Source organism: Gekko japonicus, unplaced genomic scaffold, assembly GCF_001447785.1.
Source record: "Gekko japonicus isolate JY-2015 unplaced genomic scaffold, Gekko_japonicus_V1.1 scaffold47, whole genome shotgun sequence".
In the NCBI taxonomy this organism is placed as follows: Eukaryota; Metazoa; Chordata; class Lepidosauria; order Squamata; family Gekkonidae; genus Gekko; species Gekko japonicus.
In genome coordinates this window covers 1523066-1548416 of record NW_015165235.1, presented here as the reverse complement: position 1 = coordinate 1548416, position 25351 = coordinate 1523066, and the positions used below count along the sequence as shown (strand labels likewise).

Sequence of the window (25351 nt, the reverse complement as noted above, 5' to 3'; positions counted from 1 at the left end):
AAGGAACTCACTATATTTTATACATGGTTGTCTCCTCTGTTCTTCCTCTGTACCAAGCCTGAGATGGAAATTAGGCTGAGAGGATACAATTGTCCCAACACCACCCCATTGAGCTTCATAACTGAGTGGGTATGTGAACCGGGTTCTTTTTCAGTCCTAGATCACCATTTAAACCAGTACACCACATAAACTGAGAAGATCAGGGTTCGAATATAAAGATAAAAGAGGCCTTGCTGAACCTCAGCAATGTATTGGTCTGGACAAGATGGGTTAGACCATAAGTAGGTCAAACAGACAAAAACATTGCCTGAAGTGACAAAATTGAATCTTGTTCACAATAATTATAAAGTTGTACAATTGTAAAACATTATTGTATGTTTAGATACAAGCTTTGTGTGTGGCGTAGAAGGGGGATGTGGTTCTGGGTGGGTGAGGGTTAAATGTGGCCTGAGGTTGAAGAGACAGCATATGAGTGTGGCTTGGCACTGTGGTTGCAGAGTGTATTTGTCTGTGGTTGCTACAAGGAACATTCAGTCAAGGCCAACTCCAACAATAATTCTTCCTACTTGAGTCTTAACAGTAAAAGAACAGAAATGTGCAAAACTACTGGGACTTTTTATTATTAAAAACCATAAGATTGCATCCATTCCAAGAAAAAATGATATTCTCATATAAATTATCCAGACCTGTTCTGAGAGCTAACAGATTCGTCAGACTTCCTTCCTGTCTTTTTCAAGAACATAAGGATTCTAGCAGTTTTGTATCAAAATCAGTACTTTTCTCTTTGAGACACAAATAGATACTACTGCAGGAACAGTCCTCTGAACCACAGTAACACAATACTCCACTTTGGATTAACTTCTTTGGGCTACCAACCCAAGCTGCACTCCTCCTAACTTGTTAACTGCCAGCCCAGTTTCCTGCAGACTTAAGTGTGATATCAGTGGCTTTGACATGCCTATTTCTGCACAGGATCAGGCCTACATGTGTACAATAGTTTACTTAATAATTTTAATGCTGTTTTAAGTGTAATAATATTTATTTTCATTGATATAAGCCACCCTGAGCCCTGCTTGCAGGGAAGGGTGGCCTAACTAGTCTAATTTAATAAATAAACAAACTTGTGGCCTGAACTGAATGCAGCCCATCATAAGAACATTAAAAAAAGCAATGTTGGATCAGGCCAAAGGCCCATCCAGCCCAACACTCTGTGTCACACAGTGGCCAAAACCTAGGTGCCATTAGGTGGTCCACCAGTGCTGCCAGAACTCCAGAAGCCCTTCCACTGTTGCCACCAAGAATACAGAGCATCACTGCCCCAGACACAGTGTTCCATCTAGACCTTGTGGCTGATGGCCACTCATGGACCTCTGCTCTGTATGTTTATCTAATCCCGTCTTGAAGCGGTCTATACTTGTAGCTGCCACCACTTCCTATTCCCCCGTTAATTACACATTGGGTGAAGAAGTACTTCCTTTTATCTGTTCTAAGCCTACTGCTCATTAATTTCATTAAGTGCCTACGAGTTCTTGTATTGTATTCTCTATTCCATGCATAATTTTGTAAGCTTATATCATGTCACCCCTCAGTTGTCATTTCTCCAGGCTTAAAGAGCCCTAACCTCTTCACAGGGAAGATGTTCTATTCCTTTAATCGTTTTAGTTGCCCTTTTCTGTACTTTTTCCAATGCTATAATATCTTTTTTGAGGTACCATGATGAGAATTGTCCACAGTATTCCAAATGAAGCCGCACCATAGATTTATACAGGGACATTATGATACTGGCTGTTTGCTTTCAATCCCCTTCCTAATAATCCCCAGCATAGCATTTCCCTTTTTTATTGCAGTCACACACTGAGTCAACATCTTCAGTGAGTTATCTACCTTAACTCCAAGATCTCTCTCCTGGTCAGTTACCATCACATCAATGTATATTTATAGTTAGTATTTTTGGCTCCAATGTGCATTACTTTGCACTTGCCCTCAATGAACCTCATTTGCCATGTTGGCGCCCATAGGCGTAATCTTCGTGGGGGCGGCGGGGCTTCAGCCCCCGCCAAAATTTTCAGGAAAGTGCTCAGCCTCCCCCGGGAGCCACCCTTGCTCCTAGCACAGCAATGCCTCTGGCCCAGCCCCAGCCCCCCCCGGGAAATTGGAAAGTCTACACCCTTGTTGGCGCCCATTCACCCAGCTTCAACAGATCCCTCTGGAGTGCCTCACAGTCCCTCTCTGGTTTACACCACACTGAAGTTAGGTGTAATAAAGTTTAAAAGTGATATTACAGCTTAAACTAGCTTTGTAAACTCAGTTTTAGTCATTGTCCTTTGTTTGACCCTCTATTGAACCCTTCTGGTACTGCAGTAAAACTAGCCAAGAACCTCAGAGCCTGTTTAGAATAAAAATTAACTGCACCTAGGTAGTTTGAGCAGCTACAACAGAAGTAAAATTAGAACTAGAGCAGAACTAAAATTAGAGCTAAAATTAGCCACACCTGAGTAGTCTGAGCAGCTACAACACTGAGAAGTTCCAAAATGTTGGTACCTAAAGGTATTTTTTGTTCTATTTACCCTCCTTACTATTTTTAACACTTTTCACTTAGCCATTCTTGATAGTTTTATATGAAAACTTAAGGGGTGTGTGTATGTGTATATATGTGTTACTCACCCTCTCTTTGCTCGTCTGCTAAACTCACCTATTTATTCCCTTGTTCCTGGATCTGGGACACTTTAGCACTGGAGTGGGGCCTGCATGTAGGAGCCCTAAATAAATAGCTTAGGCCAAGGCTCCGCACCCCACTGGAGCCAATCACACTGACTGGGAGTTAATCAATAAAGGAGGATGAGTCATCAGACATGTACGTAGTTTACTACCACCTGGGAATGTAAAAATGGGATCTTTCAAGCCCCTGGCAGGCCCCAAACTAATGGCTGGGATTCAGAAGGCCACCTTGAGTCCATTGCAGCCTAGCCTACATCACAGGGTTCTTATGAGGATACAATGGAGGAGAGGAGAACGATGTAGCCATCTTGGGTCCCCACTAGGGAGAAAGGCAGAGTATATATGAGGTAAATAAACTTCAGGGAGGGGGGAATGGCTCAAGCGAAAATGATTTCACAAACATATTTTCCTAGCAGTTTTAAGTTTTCATGTTATTCTCCCTCAAAGGATGCTTCTATTTGTCTTCTATAAACTAACACAGTCACTGTTCTTCCTATGTCTTCTAAGTGTGAAAAAAATTAAAAAATAAGCATTTCACCTCATGATAACTAGAACAGCAATTCTTGAGTTCCTTACCTATTAATCTCTCATTCTATATCAGAATGATCACTTAAGTTACATCTTGTGTGGTGGGTTTGACTGATACACAAATGTCTTTTGATGTCTGCCTCTTTTTGCATTCATGCTGTTTCTTTTAATTTTTGTTCAGAAAAATATCTATTTGCTGCTATGCAGCAGATTCCTCATTGTTCCCAGCTAATTTTATCTTGTTGCATCACTTACTTTCTGCTGCTTGCAACTTGCATCAGAAAACAAGCTAAATCAAACAAAGCTTATTACTAATTTGGTGGCCAGACTTAAGTTTTGGGTTGGGTGTGATGTTTCAACATTTTTTTTTATTTACAGCCCAATCCTACACACGCTGACTCAGAAGTAAGTCCCACAAAATTCTTCAACGGGCCTATGTCACAGATAAACGTGCATGGGATTTCAACCACAGTCTTTATTTTTAGTTGTATATTTTGAATGTTTATTTTAAAATGGTAGCTTGCACCACAGCCAAAGGCTAGGGTTGCAGAAAGTTACTTGTCATTGAGAACATGAAAGGCAGCCAATTATTTACTTTTGAAGAAGAGCTGGTAATACTTGCAACACATTAAGTGTGATAGTCTAAAATGCTTTAAGAAACAAATAGGATTATTTGTGTAGTGTTTTTTTAAGGATTGAGTCTCCTTTTCTCCCCTTTTGGCTAGACAACTAAACATATATAATGTTCCCCAATAAAGATGCCTCCATTTCCGCACTGTGTAGCAACCTAAGCTGCAGGCTAAGAAAGGGAATAAAGAGAAATGCATGTCTGTTGCCATGGTGTTGACCTTTGTATATATGCTTGTGTGCATGCACACTGGTAGTATGCCACAGACAAGGCAGCCTTGCTTTTGTCTTGAAGTTATACACTTTATTCAGTGGCTCCCTTTGCACTTCAAATACGGATCTTTCATGCACACCCCTAAGATTCTGTCAACCTGTGTTTTGCTTACTGTCCAGCAACTATCTAGAGTTTAAGTGTGCAAGTTGCCTATTCCAGAAATTTAAAGTTTTATTTAAAAAAATGATACAGGATGGGATCAGTTTGTGTAAGGCAGTCAAGTCTTCCTAGCAGATATACTCTCTGAACCATAAAAACTGTGAACTCTCCCATCCTACTGTCTGGCCTCAGCTTTATCTCTAGTGTACTCAGTTCAGTTTTTACCATTTTGGTAACTGCGTAATGGGTACCCAGCCCCAGATCTCCAAAGCTCACCTGCCAATGGGAGGTTGTGAGTGTCTTGGACAGATGTGTGCAGTTTGTCTGGTTCTTACAATCCTGACTCCTAGAGAAACAGGTGGGATGAATTACGTTTTCAGACACACGTATGGCTCTGTCACGCATGTAAGAACCAGCAGAGTGTGGTGGTTTTGGCACTGAGGACCTAGGTTGAAGTCTCAAGATGACCATGTTGCTCCCTGGGTGATATTTTGTCAATTGCACATTCTCAGCCTGTGAGGATAAAGTGGAGAGAGAACCAGGCAGTGTTCCCTCTAAGCCAGTGATGGCAAAGCTTTTAGAGACCGAGTGCCCAAAATCCAACCCAAAACCCACTTATTTATCGCAAAGTGCCAACACGGCAATTTAACGTGAATACTGAGGTTTTACTTTAGAAAAAACATCCCATACATTAAGTTAAGATGATCCAAACAAAGTAAGGAAAGCAATCCCAAATGCTTTCATTTACTTAAAATTATTTGGCAGAGAATTCGACACTTTAATGATTGTCTGGGCCTGGCTGGGGCGATGGCACGTGTGCCTACAGAGAGGGCTCTGAGTGCCACCTCTGGCACCTGTGCCATAGGTTCGCCACCACTGCTCTAAGCTGAGTTAGTGTGAGCTAGCTCAGTTTTTTAGCCTCTCGCTCACACAATTTTGTCTTAACTCAGGAAGGATGGCTCCAGAGCAAATTAATTTATGGTGGCCTCGGTCACACAGCAAAGTTGCCGTGGGAGAGGCACGGATGGTGGACGGATTATCCGGGCGTGATCACACCCCAACATCTGGGAAGTGGAGCGCACCCGTGGCTTACCGCCGACAGTGCGCGTTCAAAAGCTAGTACCTCCAAGGTACTAGTAAATGTTTGCCACGGGCTGCCTCCAGATGCCCGTGGTGTGATTGCACCGGCGCGTGGCATCCCCCTCCGGTCCCTCGTTTACCCGCCGGCGTCAAGGGAAGGACCCGTGGTGTGCCGGCCGCGCATCTGATTGCGTAATAGCGGATCAAACTGCGCCGGAGCAATTAGCCACGCCTCCTCCCCGCGATATCCCGCCCGTGTGACGGGGGGCACAGTAGCCAAATCGCTTGCTCACAGCTTTAATGCCAGTAGCTCTCAAAGTAGAATTTTTGCTCAGAAGATTCCACAGCTTAGAGGGAGCATTGGAACAGGTATGATTCTGTGAACTCCTCTGAGCAAGAGTGGAACACAAGTGTAAATAGACAAGATGCTTATGCTTGGGGAGAATCTTTACATTAATTTGCCCCATCAAGATCTGTGGCTTTCTCTAATCATGCAGACCACAACAAATATTTGAAAAGGTCATTTCAACCCATACTCTTAAAGTGCTAGGGATGTCACTACAAAATACCATGGCAGCCCACTACACCTCCTTAACACCGTTCTTCCGTGGCTCCTGACTCCGGTAGACCAAAGTGATAAAAATAATTTAAAAGCACAGACCCATACATAAAAAATAGCAGACCCACGTCCTTCCACAGGTTTGGGGCCACAGCAGAAAAGACTTTGCCGACTGCACTTCAAGCAGCGACGGTACTTGTCGAAAATCTCCGGACGAGGCAAGAGTGCTTCGAAATAAGTCCCAAAGCGGCTATGACCACAACCGCACCCGTCGCCCCTCGTTCAGGGAACGGAGGCTCAGCAAAGGAAGGGCTTGCAGACCGCTCTCAGCCCCGCATCTTCTCACTTTCAGACCATTCACTGCGCGGCCCGACTCCGAAAAAGGCCGCGGCGCCCGCTTCCCCCAAGATGGCGGCGGCTCCGCCTTTTGGCTCCGGCGACTGGAAACGAGTGGGGCGGAACGTAGCCGAGGCCCGTCCTCCTCGCTGTTTGGGGGCTGGCGTGTGCGCGGGCGGGGCAGCAGAGAGGCTGGCGGACGGCGGCGGAGCTTCCGAAGGAGCGAGAGCGACGGGCCGCGGACCTGGAAGCGGAGCCGGGCGAAGGCGCGCTTCTTCTGCCTCTCAGTAAGCACGGCACGCACACCCCCTCCCCCCCCCCGGGCTCGGGGGCAGGACGTCTCGTGGGGGGTGGAATTAAGCGGGTCTTGCCCCCCACCCCGGGGGCAAAGCCGGCGTCGAGAGCCTCACGTCAGAAACTTTCCTTCCCCGGTGTTTTTGCCAGTTTGGGGATGCGAAAGGAGGCGCCGGACGGAAAGCAGATAAGCGCCTTTTCTTCGCGGTGGGAGTCCTCCGTCAGTGGGTCTCTTCTGCTGCTTCCGAAGCCTCAGGTTGCTGGGTCAGAAGCGTCCCTGAGTTTTGGCTGTCGTGTCGGGTGTCAGTCACGGTGGTTTGTGGTGTCAGGTAACTACTCGGAGCACTTAGGCTCCCATTCAGATGGAGCGGCACCGCCTGCAGACGGTGGGTCTTCTCCCGCCTTCCCTCCACTACACACCCCTTATTGATGGCGTGTGGAGAAATAGTTACAGAAGGGGGGGCCGCTCGCCTTCGACGCTTCTAGGTTTTTTTTTTAGGATCCGCCTGTGAGGACTTGCTGGTCGCCCAACAGGGGGGATCACAGCCCGGAGTACGTCCCTCTCTGTTCAGGGGGGGTTTCTGCTACTCCAAGTACGGACAGGGAGGACCACCGCCCCAGTCACGCACCAGCCCGTGTGGGGGGAGAAGCGTCTCAGCCGTGTGGCCTCTTCCCTTCTTGCTCCAGAGACGCGCGTCCGGGACGCCCCGTTTCTTTAACAGACAGAATAAAAGTCTGGCACACTTTGCTAGAGTGGAGAGCGTCTCATCCAGCTCTTCTCTTGTTCACCTTAGCACCGCAATAAAGGGGCCCCGCAGGTCGCCTACTGGGTCGTGCGCGCCGCGTGAGTAAAAATGCCTGTTTGGAAACTAATTCCGGAGACGTAGCCGTGTTGGTCTGTTGCCTTCAAAGTAACTAAGAGTCTTGTGTGGCACCATAAAGACGAATCAGGTCATTGACTTGCACTTTTCCGATGTAGAGCCCGCTTCATGTATCTGACCAAGTGAGTTCTATGACCCGGGAGAATTTATGCGAGAATAAATTAATCTTTTTTTGCAGTGAAACAGTGTTAAAAATAAATAAATAAAAGCCCTGTGTGTATTGCTTCTCTGCAGAGGGAGTTTCACAGTGTTGTTGCATGTGCTTATTTGCATCAGAAGACAAGGAACTAACTACCTGTGCCTGTGGTTGGCTAATCGAGTGGATTCCCTTCTGAAGGAAGTTAGCTGAATTGTTTTTAGGTTCTTCTAATCCAGTGATGGCGAAGCTTTTAGAGACCGAGTGCCCAAACTGCAATCCCAAACCCACTTATTTATCGCAAAGTGCCAACACGGCAATTTAATGTGAATACTGAGGTTTTACTTTAGAAAAAACAACTCATACATTAACTTAAGATGATCCAAACAAAGTAAGGAAAGCAATCCCAAATGCTTTCATTTACTTAAAATTATTTGGCAGAGAATTTGACACTTTAATGATGGTCTGGGCCTGGCTGGGGCGATGGCACATGTACCCACAGAGAGGGCTCTGAGTGCCACCTCTGGCACCCGTGCCATAGGTTTGCCACCACTGTTCTAATCGATTGGGCCTAGCATGGGACAGCTGCTATTTAAGCCACTAGTTGGAAAGCTCAGGCCTAGTACTTAAGTTAACCTGGAGACTGATAGCGACAGTATTGTTTTCGTTTGTTGGAACAAAGGATTCTGTTTAAGTTTGGAGTCTTTTTCTGAGTTTTTAGATTTTGTTAATGCTGCCTATTGCAAGGTATATATGCTGCCTATAGAACATCATTAAATGTCACCACACCTTAAAAAGGATATTATAGCTTTGGAAAAAGTGCAGAAAGGGGCAACTCGAATGATAAAAGGGTTGGAACACTTTCCCTATGAGGAAAGATTAAGGCGCTTAGGGCTCTTTAGCTTGGAGAAACGACGACTGAGGGGTGACATGATTGAGGTTTATAAGATTATGCATGGGAAAGAGCAGGTAGAGAAAGAGGTACTTTTCTCCCTTCTCACAATACAAGAACTCATGGGCACTCAATGAAATGGCTGAGCGGTCGGGTTAGAACGGATAAAAGGAAGTACTTCTTCACCCAAAGAGTGATTAACACTTGGAATTCACTGCCACAGGAAGTGGTGGCGGCTACAAGCATAGACGGCTTCAAAAGGGAATTAGATAAGCATATGGAGCAGAGGTCCGTCAGTGGCTATTAGCCACAAGGTATAGATAGGGACTCTGGGGCAAGTGATGCTCTGTCATCTTGGTGCTTGGGGGGGTCAACAGTGGGAGGGCTTCTAATGTCCTGGCCCCACTGGTGGACCTCCTGATGGCACTGGTATTTCTGGCCACTGTGTGACACAGAGTGTTGGACTGGATGGGCCTTTGGCCTGATCCAACATTGGCATCTCTTATGTTCTTATGTTCTTACAGTTTATGAAATTTGATGCAAATGTGCCCAGTCAGTTGCCACTTTCCATAGTGAAAATCACCTGATTGAACTCTTGCCTGCCCACTAGATTAAAGTATTTTATTTACCCTCTCCAAATGATTGTCTTATTTGTGCATTGCAATAGAGCATTTATAATTTTATTTTACAGTGTGATAACCTGTGGTTATAAACTGTAAATATAACCCCAAAAGGATTTCATTCTCACTTGGTTATTTTTTTTTTAAATGAAGAGGCATAATGGCTTCTGGTTAAGGAATTTAACTGTAACAGCAATATTTCTCAAACGAGAGTTAAAAGGAAAGAATCAATTGAGATATATATATTATTGTAGGATTTTGAGCTACTGTTGCAAATTCCTGTGCAGTGGTTATTTCCTGCCCCCTCCCCCCAATAGTGCTATATTGGATTTGAATTAGCGCACACCTAATTGCTAGCAGGGTTTTAGAGATGTTCGGCAATATCTGTGCTTTTTTGTGATTGGTGTTCTTTTTAACTCAAAGTCTTCTTTTGTAAGCAAATTGCTGGCATGTAGGAAGGTGTAATTGGTTTTCTCTTACCCGGTGACAAGTTCTTTGGCTTGCCCTTGTAATTGTTGGTCCCAGCATTTAAATCATGAGTCATCCTCTTGATCATGTAGATAAGTTTAAAATTAATGGTAGTTAAACTTGTATTGTAGGATTTTTTACATTCTTATTTCTGTGACTTGAGAGGTGCTATGCTGCTCTTAGTTTTTAAAGTTCTGTTACTTTTATAGCAACGTTTTTCATAATTTCAGCAAACTGTTTTTTTAAAAAAAATTAGGCATACAAACACCCTTAGTTCACGCAACTATTTCATCTGTTATGTAAATTTATTCCATGGGTGATGAAGCTGGGGAAGTACTTGGGATTTGAATTTTAACAAGGCAATGCTCTTCTTTTAGTGTGGCATACCTGAAATGTATGCCATGAGCAACGATTAGTTAGTGAATCTAAGTAGATTTGCATCTGTCTTTTATTTCACTTAATATACTGGCTATTTAAATGAAGATATTTGGATCTATACTCTCCAAGCATGATGCTTAGTTATGAATTTTGCTTCTTATGACTGGGCCAGGCAGACGGGAAGGGAGAAGACAGTGCAGACTCACGGGAGAGGGAATAATACAGTCAGTGCTTTATTGATTACAGATTCTTCAGGTCTTGGTGTGGCATGGGTGAGGAAGAATGGGCGCTGCTGGCAGCCTGACCCACCTATTGGGCATAACTGGACACAGGAATGCTCCTGCTTAAGACAGGGAGCTGGATTTTTTGCAGCTGAAGAACTGAGACAAATCTGTTTAGAGACCCATGTGTTAAACTATGTGTAAACAGCCTGTTTCAAAACAACAGACTAACTTTTGCGCATACTTATAGTGTAACATTTTTAAAAGTGCTAGCCTAACTGATTTTTTAAAATATAAAATAGAACTTGTACTCTTGTTAGCATAGTTACTGTGCCTCTAAACAGGGAGGAATTCTGTCGCTGGCAGTAGATTTGAAATTTCATCTGCTAGATCTTGAAAATACTTCTTGTAGTAAATCCTTAAACCTATAGTGGCAGTTTAAGGAAAATATCTAGTGGCATGGGGTGTGTGTTAAAATATCGTGCTATAGATTCTGGTGGCCCCAGTTTTTAACATAAGATCACAAATCAGTTAGTCAAGCCACTTGTTCCCAGTACTGCCCAGGTGGGTACCTCCAAGATTACATTCAGACATAACATTAAGAGGACACTGGCAACAAGCCAGGTGCATGCACAGACTTGCATACATCCCTCACTCTTGCTCCCTTCCAAGATGGAGGAATTCTGATTTAAAAGAAAATCTGATTACCTGTGAGTTGTGAGTGCAGGATCTCAGGCTAACTGTAGCTAGTTTTCTCCTCTGAACTTGGATTCAACAATGGTTTCAAATTCTGGCTTTCAGGGAAGCAGGGGGGAGAGCTAACTTGCATTCATATGTTGTTGTTTAAAACCAGGTTCCCTTCATTGTACTCTGGGTGAGAAAGAAGGGTAAGGAAACCGAAGTAAGGTGTGTGATCCCAGCAGCAAACTGGATTCGTGCTGAATGTTGACAACATGACGTCTGAACGCAGCCTAAAAAGCCCATAAGCATGTCTCTCCCACTGTTTGGTTCCAGCATCTGGTTTTCAGTGGTCTGCTGTCTCTGAATATGAAGATTCCCTCCTGTTTTCTTGGCCTGTAGACATGTGACTTGTAGTAGTTCAGTTTTACCCTTCCCATCCATGGGTCTGGGAGGGTAATGAGTAGAGAAATTTAATATAGCAATCCCAAAACTAGAATTCGTTAAACGAATTAGCTAAGCACCCTTTGCCATCTATGCACATTTTAATGGGAAAGACTAATGCTTGGTAGATGGAAAGGAACCACTTATTTTTAATGTTGTCTTCTTTGTAGATTGGCAGTGGCGGAAGGGGGTAATTCTCTCACATATGCGATTACAATTTATTTTCTAAAGTAAAAGTGGTATCTTATTGGATGTATACATTCCCAGTTTGTATTGGAGATAAAAGATGCACAATGCTAAATTTCCATCTCTAATTACAGTCTGTATAAATTTTATACACTGTGCTTTCTTTAGCCCATAACAGAACATACATTGTCATTGGGGCATCTGTACTTATAAAGGCCATATTGTGTGCATTCATAATGTTTCATTCTCTCTTGCCATCAGCATCTCTTTCCAAAGGGTTTGATATCTTAAGCCTAGTTTTATCCATAGCTCTTACTGTTTCTGGTTGTGTAGCTGTTTTACTATGACTTCTTCGGATTTCAGCCCCTTCCTTTAATCTGCTAAATTCCTGTTAATTTGATAAATTATGTTCCAGACTTAATATTGTAGCATACTAGTAAATAACTTAACTGGGATGTCTATTTTGATTTGTCTGCAGGTTCACAAAGGTTTAGTTTATGTTCCAAAAGTGCATGTGGGAAGGTTAAAAATCCTACTCTGACATGTCAAATAGCTGTGTCACTTGTACAAGCAAAATAGAAAAAGCTTCCTGGTTGTGGCTTGGGCCTCTGCTTTTCAAGAGAAACAATTCTATTGTGCCAACACTTTCTTTAGCCACTAGGTCACTTAGTACAGGTACCCCCAGGCCAGGTTGGGGATTCTGTTAGAATTGTTGAAATGTGTTATAATTATTGCCAATCTAGATCCATTGGAGAAACACTCATAGTGAATTTAAAAGTTAAGAGTGTTTTTCTCACCTTAAGGCATGAAGAAGAGCATTGTCCAGAGGGAACAGTCTTTGCAGCTGTTTTACAAACATTTTGAGCTCTCCCTAATTAACTCAGTCTGCCTCCTGTCCTCCTGCAAAAGAAGCCGAATCTGTGTTATCCAAGTGAAGATTCTTGCACGTGCCTGCAATCCATGCATATCTGTGCATGGGGTTTTGATCTAAAACTGGCATATGTGATTCTCCCCTCCATTTGAACCTCCCCTCCATTTGAACATGCTAACCACCACACCATACTGGCTCTTACAATAACTTGTCCTTTTGTCTTATGAAGATGGTTTTCAGAGTGCTTGGTTCTGAATGTTTTTTTAAAAGAGCTAACTAACCCATACAGCTATACTGCCTTTCAAAGGATTCCAGGGGGCTAACAAAGGCTACATGGCAAAATACAATAAAATTATTAAAACAATAACAACATCAATCCAAATACAAGCCTTGCAGTCACTGTTGGTTTACCATGATAATTATGCCCTTTGGGAGGAGTTTTGCACACTTTCTAAAGATGGTCGACAAAAATCTCCTCCAAATCTCCATTCTAAGAAACTGTCCACTGGCCAAAAAGCCCTTAACTTGAGCAGTAGCAGCATGAACTGTTCTGTGGGAGAGTACCCCAAGTAGAAGATTGGGGGAGAATGACTGGCACACAAGTTCATACAGGCAGATGCAATCTTTCAGATATGTGAGTTCCAAATTGTAAAAGGGTTTGATGGGATAGGCAGCATCTTAAATTGAGCCTGAAAGCAAAAAAGCAGCCAGTGTAGTTGTTTCATTGACCCCCTCAAAGAATATGTTATAGCTGTCCTGTCTGCAGGTATCAGTAGTATATCAGTGTGGTGTAATCTAGGAGTGAGAGCAATATGTTATTGGAAGAAGATGCTAAGTAACAGCGACTGCCTGCTTTGCCAATAGAAAGGCGTTGGTGCAAGAGTACCCCAAACTCTTCACATGATTTGCCAAACTTACCACATCCAGGTCATAAGTGTACTACCAACCAGGAACCAGCATTACCTCCATCTTGCCCGGATACCTGTCTTCACTGCTAAAAAGAATGGATGTAGAGAGTCTTACAAGGGTAATAGTTTACAGCAAGGATGGTCACCTTTATTCTAGGAGACCTCTCGATTTTCCAGGTATTAGTCTATGTATTGCTTCCTTGTACATTTTCAAACTAGCCTGGTATTTTCTGAAAGTAAAGGACATTGCTAATTTGGAATATGTTCTCTGTTGATTGGGGTGAGGAGCATTGTGGATAACGGCTTCCTGCAGGATCTTCTCCATGGGGCAATTGGCTGTGTTTGTTGTCTTTCCAGAATGAAAAGGAGGCAGTACAATCAAATGTACATAAAAGGCACAGGAAGTCTCTTTGCTTCTTTTCTCCACAAGTGAAAATATTGGGAAATCATCAAACCTTGTTTGAACATTGTTAGGGCAACTAGAGACTGGGCATAGTTATTGTACAGGCTAGATCTGATTTGTGGTCATCCCTACTGTACATGATAGTTAAAAACCTTTAGTTTAAGATATGATGATGGTTAAAATGATTTAAAAGGAAGACATTGATACAAGAAGTAGCTGTGTCAGCTGAGAATCATGCACTTTTAGAACATGAGAGCATTTATAGTGTTGCAAGGTATTCACTGAAAAGCAGTCTTTTTTGTAGTAACCCTCAAAATAGCTGTTTTATTACAAAGGAACTTCAGGAACAGAATGGAAAGGGAAATTGCTGAATTACAAGTTCAGAACAAAAACCTCCCCAGGACTCAACAGGGATATTGGTTTCTTATCCCATTACATAGACTAATGCATTCAGTCCTCCCATATGTATTCCCAACAAGAAGGACTATACATCCTCTGTATTTTAATGTATTTCTTTTTCGGAATAGTATATTAGACTACTGAATGTAATGCAAGGAATTTTGGAATGTTTTGCCTAAAAAGGGGGGGGGATGCTTGTTAAGTGACCTCCACACTTGAGAGGAGAGAATGTAGAGTATTAGTTTACTTCCCACAATTAGAAAAATACCTTTAGACATTTATCTGCTATTTTGACATATTTATTGCTTTACAACTGTTGACCTTATAACCTTAGTTTGTTATTTAGTTTGTCTTTGCACATCTTCATCATGTTACATGTTAATTTGCTGTCTATAAGTTTGAACCTTACCTACCATTCCAGTGTATTTGAAAAAGTGTGCATGAACACAAAAGCTCATACCTTGAATAAAACTTTATTGGTTTTAAAGCTGCCACTGGACTACATTTGTTCTACTGCTTCAGCCCAACATGGCTGACCACCTGGATCTAACCATTGTAGAGTCTTCCCTGGAAATCCCACAGTTCCTGTGAATACCAAAGCAAATCCAGATTAGGAAGTCAGTCTGCAGTTGAAGTCTATGGCCAGCCATACTTTGGCTCATTTAACAGAGTTTCTCAGTAATATAAACTCTGTTAAAGGAGCCAAAGTACAGCTGGCACAAAAAAGAAAGTTAATAGAAATCTGTGAAAAATTACAGAGACTTAGTAACTCATTTCCCACACTTTGGAATCGAGGGAACCTGGGCAGAATAGTGGAATCTGTGATAGGACCAATCATAGGTTATATCAAACTACTAGGAAAAAGGCCCGTTGTGGAAATAAATAAAACAAACTCTAGAAAGAGGCTCTGGGTGGGTGCCCCGGCCTTGGACACTCAGTGTCAATTTGCTGTGGCGACCTCAGCAGGGTATAATGAAGGTCCCACACCTCCTGAAACCTCACCCTCTCCAGGCTCCATCCCTCATATCTCCAGAAATTTCCCACCTGGAGTTGGTAACCCTATCTCTTTCCCAGCCAATCATCAACCTACCTTTATTTCCCCCTCACTCTTCAGCTTTCCACCCCCCACACACCTGCAGCCTCTCCCGTGCTCTGAAGCCCTGACTGCTACGTCACATTGGCTGTCATACGGGGGCCACCTCAGCAGCATATAAGGATACAGAGCCCACCATTTTCTCCAGGGGAACTGATCTCTGCCATCTGGAAAGCAGTTGTAATTCTGAGTGATCTCCAGCCCTCACCTGGAGATTGGACACATTTTACCTCAGAACAGCAAACTGTTTAGAATGTTAGAGACAAAAGCCCATCAAGTCACATATGCAAACGACCTCTGTGTTCTGAGGCAAAGGCCAATGAGGCTGCATATGCAAATAACCTCTGTGTTCTGACTGGCTATGGGGGGGAGAGGAACAGCAAACTATTTAGAATGTTGGAGGCGAGACTCAAGCAGTGCAGCCAGTGGATAGGGACAGATTCTGAGTGACACACTAGGACGCCAACCAATTCCGGAGCGTGTGGAATGTTCTAGAGAAGTGCCACCACCATTCGGCTTTTATGTATAAGGGAGATGTGAGCAGCCCACATAAGCATTATTACTATGGAAGTCTTATGTAAAAATATTTTATAGGGATGAATGGCATGTTGCCAAAAATGCTTTCCTCATTCTCCACATTAGTGTTATGTGTGTTTTCTTTTTGTTAACAAAGAGTTTTTGATATTTACACTGAGTCTTTTAGCAGTATTCTGTTCTAAATTGTGGAACAGTTTAATTATGTACATTTCTTCTTAAGGATAGACTTTCATGCTATGTACTGGCATTGTAGATGAGGTAGTTTTATTGCAATAACATCCATTACAGTGGAACACAAATATGAAATTGATTCTAATTTCTGATGGGTCATTCTGCTCAGTGTCTTAAAAATGTACAAATGTAGCCTTTTGTGGTGGTTCAGTTCTGATGTATGGAAAAAAATGTTAAAGATTAAAGGATACTTATTAATACTGTCAGCATCAGAACTGAGGCCAGATTTCAGGAAAATGCCTTCTGTGCACAGAAAACTTAACTGCATGGCATTCCACACCCCGGTGTCTTATTTAATGGTTGTCTCCCCATGTGTCGCCTCTGTAGCATACCAGTACCCACCTAGGCTGTGGATCACTGGCATGGAAATTTTGCACACAAGCAAATGTATGCAATGTAAACATAATACTAGCCACATGAAATACTACACGTGGGTATGTTTTTGTTTAATGCTGTCATTTTGTCAGGTATGTATGAATCAACAGCAACAAAGATCACAGTACATGTAAGGTGCACATAGATTGTTTTGGAAATGGAAAAGAGCGTGAGGGGAAGTGGCTTTATAAAAGGAATTCTCAGTTCTGAATTGCCTGCGTGTGTGTGTGTGCATTTGCACACTGGTGGGTTTCAGAAGCTTGGAGGACTATCTTGGAATATGTAGTCGCCCCATTAGGATTCTCTGTCCAACAGATTAGTCTTTTTGCCAGTTTGGTGTAGTGGTGAAGTGCACAGACTCTAATCTGGGAGAACTGGGTTTGATTCCCCACTCCTTCACTTGCACCTGCTGGATGACCTTGGGCAAGCCATAGTTCTGGCACAGCTGTTCTAGAAAAAGAGCAGTTTCTGTCAGAGTTCTCTCAGCCCCACCTACCTCACAGGGTGTCTGTTGTGGGAAGGGGAAGGAGTTTGTAAGCCGCTTTGAGACTCCTTTGGGTAGTGAAGGGTGGGGTATAAATCCAATCTCTTCATCTTCTTTTTCTTTTTGTTACTTCATTGTTATTAACTTTGTATCATACCCTTCCTAGAGAAAGGTCAGAGTGGGGGATATATTTATTTATTTATCAGATTTTTACCCCGCCCTCCCAGCCGGAGCCAGCTCAGGGTGGCTTACATATATGCGATTCTTGTCTCTGCCGTCCCCCAACCTTATTGTCATAATAACCCTCTTAGGCTGAGAGAGGGACTGGCCCAGTGAGCTTGAATGGCAGACTGGGGATTTGGACCCAAATTTCATTTATTTACTTCATTTATACCCGATGGGGACTCAACGTGGTCGATGTTGTTCTCCTCTCCTCCATTTTGTCCTCACAACAACCCTGTCCAGTGGGTTAGGTTGAGTGTATGACCGGCCCAAGGTCGCTCAGCAAGCTTCCATGGCAGAGTGGGGATTCAGATTTGAGTCTCCTAAATCCTAGTCCAACACACTAACCTCTACACCGTGCTGTATCTCTATAGATCTGTAGCTGTGTGAAATTATCATCCCACTAACATCGTTTTAATGCAATATCCCATCAGCCCTTACTCTAGTTCAGCTGTACTTTCATCAGGTGGCAAGAGGTGTTTTCCCCATTGTCTGATCATGCTGGGCAAGAGCAAGGAGCGCTTGTTGAATCCAGGCTCTGGACTGTAGTTGGCTATCAGGTCTCACTTTCGTACTTAATAATAGATTTGTGTTTTCAAGAAGTAATGCCCTGCTTCAGATTGCTATGTATTTTTTGTCTCTTTATTGCCTATTCTCTAACAAGTGAAAAAAAGAGATTAATTTCTGAACACTTGTTTTGAATTTAGAAAAGAACAATTACCTTGAATGTAAGAGGCGTACCATTTTGGTCTTGATTTTGAGTGCAGCTGTACAGCTGAACATCTGCATGTAAATTGGTATCATTTTGCAAGCTTTGAAGGAAAACACTTTCAAATATTTTTGACATCAATCATTTCACTATGAATCCATTTTTTGAATCCTCTGAATAGAAGCAAATGTCTAAGTGGTGGGTGGAGGGGTGGGTAAGTGTTCCTGCCCCTAAGTATCAGGTGCCTTGCAGTGTAGCTGAACTTCGCCTGTGTAGTGATCTGCTGTGTTGCATGGTATTGTCAAACTTCCCTCTTATAATTAACTCATTATTGCATTCCAAAGCATGGACTCCTTACAGAGTTTCTCCCTCAGAGGGGGAGTGTGTCTGTGTGTGTGGATTGGGGATGATAGTTAATGGTTTAAACGAGGCCTTGACAAATTTTCTTTGGCCCTAGAAACCAGCCCTAAAATTAAGAAGCCAGATTCATTTTTCAGCCTTTGGGTTTTCATATTTTAACAACAATATTTTTAATTAACAGTATTGTTGTTACCACAAAACCTAATCCTAACTTCTTCACAGATCCAGCCCTTTGTATTTCTATGTAGAACTGCTACAATAAAATAATTGCTGAAAACACTGGACACCACAATGAAATTTCCAGGTGCCATGGCAACCTGGCTCTTGGGATTTTCTGAGCCATGATTGAAATGAGTCCCTGCAGTGTTAAAGGGAAGTTGTTGAGTGGAAAGGCAAGGAGGTGGCCGTGGTACGTGGGACTGTGAAAGGTCTCTGGCTAGCCTTATGAATACTGACAATATATGCTTATATTTTAGCAACATTGGTTCATAGATGAGATGAACTTCTGTGAGCTACCTCCTGTATTGGAGCGGAGGAGGAGGAGAATAGCTTGTTAGAAGGTGTTCAATAAGTCTGGAAGTAAATAATTATAATGAAGGGATGGTATTCTCCCATATCTTTGATTTGTAGTGTTGTGTATTTTTAAAAACATTCCAATAGCCTACACCACCCTTCCCTAGCTGAAGGACTTACATCTGTAACTGTAAACTACCTGTGTTGGATCTGTAAGACCTTTGTTGTTGATCCTGGCATATTGTTAGGTTAGGTTTTTTAATCTTACTACAGATTCTTGTAACTATTTTTATATGTTATATATAAGCAAATGTATCTTGTCTTGAAACTGAACTTATCCCAGACTCAGTACTAGGCTTGTATGAGAGCAAGTAGTATAAGGAGGAGAGGAGGAGGGACAAAGGGTGGATCATACCTGCTCCAATCCTGGGGTTCTGTGCCCTTGAAGTCCACAACATTTGATAGAAGGTCTTTGTATTGAATACCCAGGGGTAGAAAGGGACAGAACAGTGCAAATATGATCATCCTTAGTTTTGAAGTATATTGGGCATTGAAATTAATGCTGAAAATAACAAGGGCATAAGAATCTGGTCCATGGGGTCACGAAGAATCGAACTCGACTGTGCGACTGAACAACAACAAAGAAGGGGAAAGACTGCTAACTCAGAAATACTAGAGATATGAACTTGGGAGGAATGTCAGTTTGGAATTTTTCATTTGGCATTCTGCCTTTTTTGTACATTTCTAGGAAAAGGATATAATGACAAAAGGTTAAGAAAGATTTCCTCCCACAGTAGTGCTGATGAGTTAAACTTTTCTAAACTTAGCAGAAACAGTTCATATTTGTATGGAGGGGTTTTTCCCCCCTAGGACACATTACTTAATCTTCAAGACAGGAACTCTAAACATATTGACTACAGTCCACACAAAAGTTAAGCATGTTTAAACTCTGATTTACATGGTCTTGGTGGGCTAAATTCTGTTGGATGAAGGCTATAACAACTGACAATCCTATTTTAAACTTGCACTTACACAGAATATCATGTTTTCTTAGCAGAACGTAATTTGGTTTATGTTTTCAGTTCTTATTTCAGAAACGAGCTTAAGTTCACAGAGAAGCAACAATTGGTTAACTTTAGTTGCATTTTTACACTAAAAACATTTGGGGAACAACAGAAGGGATACTTAGAATTTGACCTCCAGTTTTATGGATAACTGTGAAATTAGTCTCATCAGCCTGATATGTTATCCTCCAGTATCTGAGAAATTAAGTCTTGTGGCTGCTCTGCTGAATGTCTGAAGGTGGAAATGATCATGTATTCTTGCCCCATTGTTAAAATGGTATCTCCTGACAAAGAACCAGAAAAGGAAGAGTGGTAGTGTGTTTTCATTACACAGGTTGTAGTATTGAGCCTTCTTTTGGAGGATGGGAGTATAAAAGTAATTCTGGTCCTGGCCACTGCAGTTTGACTAGGAAAAGACTATCCTGAGGATATGATGTATTCTGACTTCATATTCCAGTATGTAGCTGGGCTAGCCTTCTCAGGGAGCCGCAGAGGTGAGAGGATATATTTAGGAAACTTTCTAACAAATGTAGTAGAAATACAGTCTGCCATTCAAGTGTATCTAAGTATAAGCAAGTACCTTGAACATGGGACTATGTCTTCTCTTTTCTCTCAGTTTGTCTAAAATGTTAGTATCTTTCAGAAGTAGAATATCAAAATGCTATTGTTCAGATATAACAACAAGCTATGGATTGCTTCTCTGTGAATGAGCCTATGGAAATCCTTTCTAGCTAATTTTCTAGAATTGAAAATCATTTGTTAGTAAACTCTGTGTGTGAGGAGAGGGGGTATGGATGGACAAGACCAGCTTGTTCACCACTACAGCAAACTATGGTTTGCTGTTACAGACCGCTGGTTATATAGATTTGTAAAGGCTGTTGAAATGGGCCCTGTTTTACACAACGGAACTATTTCTGGGCTAACTGTGTAACTGACAGGTATTTTGCCTTGTAAGCTTTAATTAAAAGGCAGAGTAACAATTCCTTCCGTTGTTCTAGCTGCACTTGCTTAATGCATGAAAAAAATATTCAGGAAGGCATAACTTGCAGAATCTGTCTTGGTCAGTAGTTGGAGGGGTATGTAAAGGGTGATGGAAATGAAGTAAGCAGAGTTCCTGGGTTTACATTTTATAAAAATGAATTTGTAAATCTAAGTATATGGTCCAAATATGTCAGACTTAAAATACAGTACTATTTATTCCTAGTATTTGGTATTCAGAGTTCTATTTCCTCTGAAAAAGGCTGTATCATTCAGCCATTATTACTGATATGTGCTTTCATTGGCAGAGCTGGAGAGGAGGTTGAATAAGTAGGTGCAGTTTTGGATTGGTAGAACTGAGGCAAAATTTGTTTGGGAGATGTTCGAGACACAGTGGGAGATGTAGCACCCCACTTTTGAAGGCACCAGCCATTTGCTGTGAATGTATGATAAAGTTCTTTGGCCACAGTTTGAAGAGATTTTCCAGGTCTACATTGGTAGTGGTTTTTCTGTCTGTTTTCCTGAAGTAGCTCCTCTCACTTGAATGTACATGCTGTATCTAAACTCCTTGAGGTTTAAAAAGCTGTATGATGATTTAGTGTTGAAACTGCCAAAAGAGAAGCTTTCAGAAAAACTGTGGTGTCTGCATGCACATAACATCTTCTGAGTTTGGTTCCATCCACTGTGGTGTCTGCAGTGCGTGTGCATAACATCTTCCTGGGTTAGGTTTCATTTATCAAACTGTTGCATTGTTCTAACAATATTCCTTTATGTTTTCAGGAAACTAGTGAAAGATGGTGGATCGCTTGGCAAACAGTGAAGCAAATACCAGACGAATAAGCATAGTGGAGAACTGTTTTGGAGCCGCTGGGCAGCCTCTGACTATACCTGGCCGTGTTCTGATAGGTGAAGGAGTCCTAACAAAGCTGTGTAGGAAGAAGCCAAAAGCAAGGCAGTTCTTCTTATTCAACGATATTCTTGTGTACGGTAACATTGTCATTCAGAAAAAAAAATACAACAAGCAGCACATCATTCCTTTGGAAAACGTAACTATTGAATCCATCCAGGATGAGGGGGAGCTACGGAACGGGTGGCTTATCAAGACTCCAACTAAATCTTTTGCAGTGTATGCTGCCACTGCCACAGAAAAATCTGAATGGATGAACCATATAAATAAATGCGTTTCTGATTTGATTTCCAAAAGTGGAAAGACTCCCAGTAATGAACACGCAGCTGTCTGGGTCCCTGACTCTGAAGCCACTGTATGTATGCGCTGCCAGAAAGCAAAGTTTACCCCTGTCAATCGTCGACATCACTGCCGGAAATGTGGGTTTGTTGTGTGTGGGCCCTGTTCTGAAAAAAGGTTTCTCCTTCCAAGCCAGTCTTCCAAGCCTGTGCGGATCTGCGACTTCTGCTATGACCTCCTTTCCACTGGAGAGATGCCTACATGCCAGCCAATGAGATCGGACTCTTACAGTCGGTCGCCGAAGCCTCCTTTAAATGATATCTCTGATGACGACGATGATGATGACAGCAGTGACTAAGAGAATGTCTTGAGGTTAGAACTGGCATTTGAATCTCCATTGCTGTTTGAGGAAGCCAGGCTCTTCTGATAGGCCTACCCTAGCCATAAAATTGCCTGAAAAATCATCAGCTCAAATGTGCCTCAGTATCTGAATTTCTTAGATATAGAATCGTTACTCTCTTTTTCTGCAGGGAAGGACTGTTGCAAATATATCACTTTCCAGTTTTGTTTACTTGATTTCCTGTGTAGGGGTGAATTGGTCTTTTTGCCCTCTCCCTTCCCACTTCAGGATAGAAAACCAAGTACAGCTTTTTGTTACCAACACCCATCCCATATGGTATGTAACAGGGAAATTGTATTCCTTTTTAGTATTTGGTGAGGGATTAAAAGTGCATAGAACTGATATTTTGTATGTGTATCAAACTGAACAGAACATCTAACCAGGCTTTGAAACTAATGTTATACTATCATCCTCTTAACGTAAATACATACTTCAATGTCATTAACTTTTATGCAAAGATTTATATACCAAGCAGTGCCTTGTAATGACTGCACTGTTGCAGGAAGAACTAACATATTGTACCCTTTTTGCAATTGCATGCAACAAGCTGGAAAATAGTTGGTGCTGTTGACAATAATTGCTGTTCTGTAACTAGGATTTAAGAAGCAGATACTTTGGGTACATCACTACAATGTGCGTCAAGTTCACCTCACAAAAAGCCGTTTTCTCTAATATGTCATATGAGGATTGACTTGGCACTGGTGTGGAGTCCAGCTGAGCTCCATAACAGCGTGGAACTCCCTCAGCCTTCATAGAATGGGGACTGCCTAGTAAATCCACTTGAAGAAGTTCTAATTTAATATCTTGCTACTCTTAAGTTAGGGGTGAGAAACGTTTGTAGCTATGGAGTCTTGGTAATTGACAATTGTATTTGCTTAGATCATGGTATTTCCTGTACTGTGTTTGATTTGCTATTTATAAATTACTTCCTCAGATACTATACTAACTTTTTTAAACATTAGGAATAGGGTTTTTAATAATTAGAATTTGTTTTAAAAGCACAATATGGGAAGATGTCCCAACCAGCCATCTGGGGAAAAACAAACTTGGAAAATGCCCATCCTGTATACACAGCTGACCTCGAGATACAAATAAACTGTAAATGACTTCATTTTAAATACATAAATCCAGGACCAGGAGGGATAGTGCAAAAAAAGTGTTTCCAATAAAGTATTTACCTTTTATCAATACATTCTTTTCTATGATGATGTCATTTTTAGAGAAACATGACATTTAGCTCTGTGAAGTTTTGTAAAATCCCAAGACATAGCTATATTTTTATATAACTGTAGTATGTTTAAATGATTTGCATAGAAAACCCCTGACAGAATTGTGTGTGTGATCTATAGCACCTGAGATTTTATAGAAGTGGTGGATATTGTTTGTAAAACAAAATTATAGTACCTAGGCATTTGTTTCTAAAGTGACAGTTTCTTCACTGTTGGCTTACTCTGACAATAACTGGGTGATATTTATTGAATAAATAATCAGTTCTCCATCTTGCACTAGTCTCCCAGTCTGTAATCTGGTTGCTGTTGCACAGATGTCAGTTTTGAAAGAAAATGACCTGAAGGGTACAATCAGTGTTTAGCAGTCTCCCGTTCCTTTTTATGTGGTTTGCTGGGGAGTGTGTTGGAGACAGTGCAACAGTTCCTGGTATATTATTCCTATCCAGAGTTAATTTTCTAACTGTAATTCCCATATGTGAATAGTGCAAACATGAAAGGAATTGTGCATTAATTTGGATGGCGGTCTAGAATTGCAGGCATGCTCACATACTTCACTCAGAGCCTTCCTACAAGAAGTATCTCCAACTGCTCCTTGGGTGTATTCCCAAATTCAGAAGGCGTCTGAGTCTTTAAAAAAAAAAAAATTAACAGAGAAGTGGCACACAGTTCCCTGGTCTCTTTTAAATCACACCCAAAATGCTTTGATTGTGTCAGCCTTTTATAATGTGCTGAAGGGTATCTTTTTGACTGCTTTGCAGTAGGCATGAAGGACTGTATTAAAGCTGTAGGCCATGAAAACACTATGAGAACCAGATGAGCAATATTGCGCAATTGGTCCCTGGAGATGGATGAATTGCAGGGCTGAGAAGAGTGATCTTAGGCTGGGATCCTAGCAGTGCTTATGTTGGGAGCAAGTCCTACTGAATACATTCCACGTAAATGATTGCAAGGTGGCCGTCTTAGGCATGCTTCCTCTAGAGGAAGTCCCACTGAAATCAGTGTGGGACTTTCCTCCATGTAAAGAGCTATAGGAGCTGGCTGCAAATGTATGCTTTGTCCTCTGAAAGGATAACTTGAGGATCTTCTAGATGGTAAAGTATTAAGATAGATCTTGATACAGTTTAGCTTCTTTATTCTTATCCTTTGCTGTATATTAAATGCTGAATGTCTTTGTATATTAAATGCTGAATGTCACAGTTATATTTCCCCAGTTATCTTTGTACCTTGCACAAAGGCGTCAGCACTTTCTAACCTTCAAGAAAATCTACCCTCTGTTTGGCTTTCCCCATCTATCCCGTCCTCGTCATTATCTGTGAATGAAATTCACGCTATGCTGCAATGGATCCCTGAAGCTGTTACCAAATTGACATCTGTAGGAGAAAATAATCCTAGAAATAGGTGTGTGGAAATAGGATACCACTTTTGTGACTTGTTCAGAATTTGTGGGAAATAATTTTTTTGTCTTACATGTCTGTGTGTTAAACTTTTAAAAGGGCTTAATAAATGGTTTTGTAATTTTGTTTGTCAGACTGGACTGATTTCCCTGTGTAAATCTGGAGTAGTTTTGAATAAGCAAGTCTTTATTTCTTAACCTTAAGGTGTCCCAAGGGGGGGAAAGAGGTCACTAATGCACTTTTAAAAAGACCAGAACACCCAGGTTAGCAACACTTAAAACTGCTGTCATGTAGGAAAATATCTGCAAGTATAATCCTCTAGTGGAGAGTTTTTATTAAAAAGGGAAGCATTTTTTCCCAGCACTTAAAAAAAAAATTACACTCAGAGGTAGATTGCCTGACGTGGGAAGCGGCTAATGACTTAGTGAAGTTTTTTCTTTTTCTGAGGTGGACTTTCCTTCTACTTTCCTTGGGCTCTAATCTGTCTGTCTACAAAAAAGCTGTCTTGGAGGGTAGTAGGCCATTCACTGAAAAGTGGTGTAATGCAGCGGCTAAAAAATGTAAATTGCGAAAGAA

General features: G+C 41.8%; 1 protein-coding gene across 2 annotated transcripts; it reads left to right on the top strand.

Moving 5' to 3' along the window:
• Positions 1–6419: 6419 nt before the first annotated feature.
• On the top strand, positions 6420–24871 carry PLEKHF2 (pleckstrin homology and FYVE domain containing 2). Of its 2 annotated transcripts, XM_015409874.1 has the most exons (3): positions 6420–6508; positions 7310–7359; positions 21347–24871. In XM_015409874.1, exon 3 carries the CDS (start codon positions 21361–21363, stop codon positions 22108–22110), a length of 750 nt encoding a protein of 249 aa, XP_015265360.1. In that variant the 5' UTR covers positions 6420–6508; positions 7310–7359; positions 21347–21360; the 3' UTR covers positions 22111–24871. The 2 variants fall into 2 exon arrangements, with proteins under 2 accessions (XP_015265360.1, XP_015265361.1); XM_015409875.1 differs by lacking the exon at positions 7310–7359.
• Positions 24872–25351: the final 480 nt, after the last annotated feature.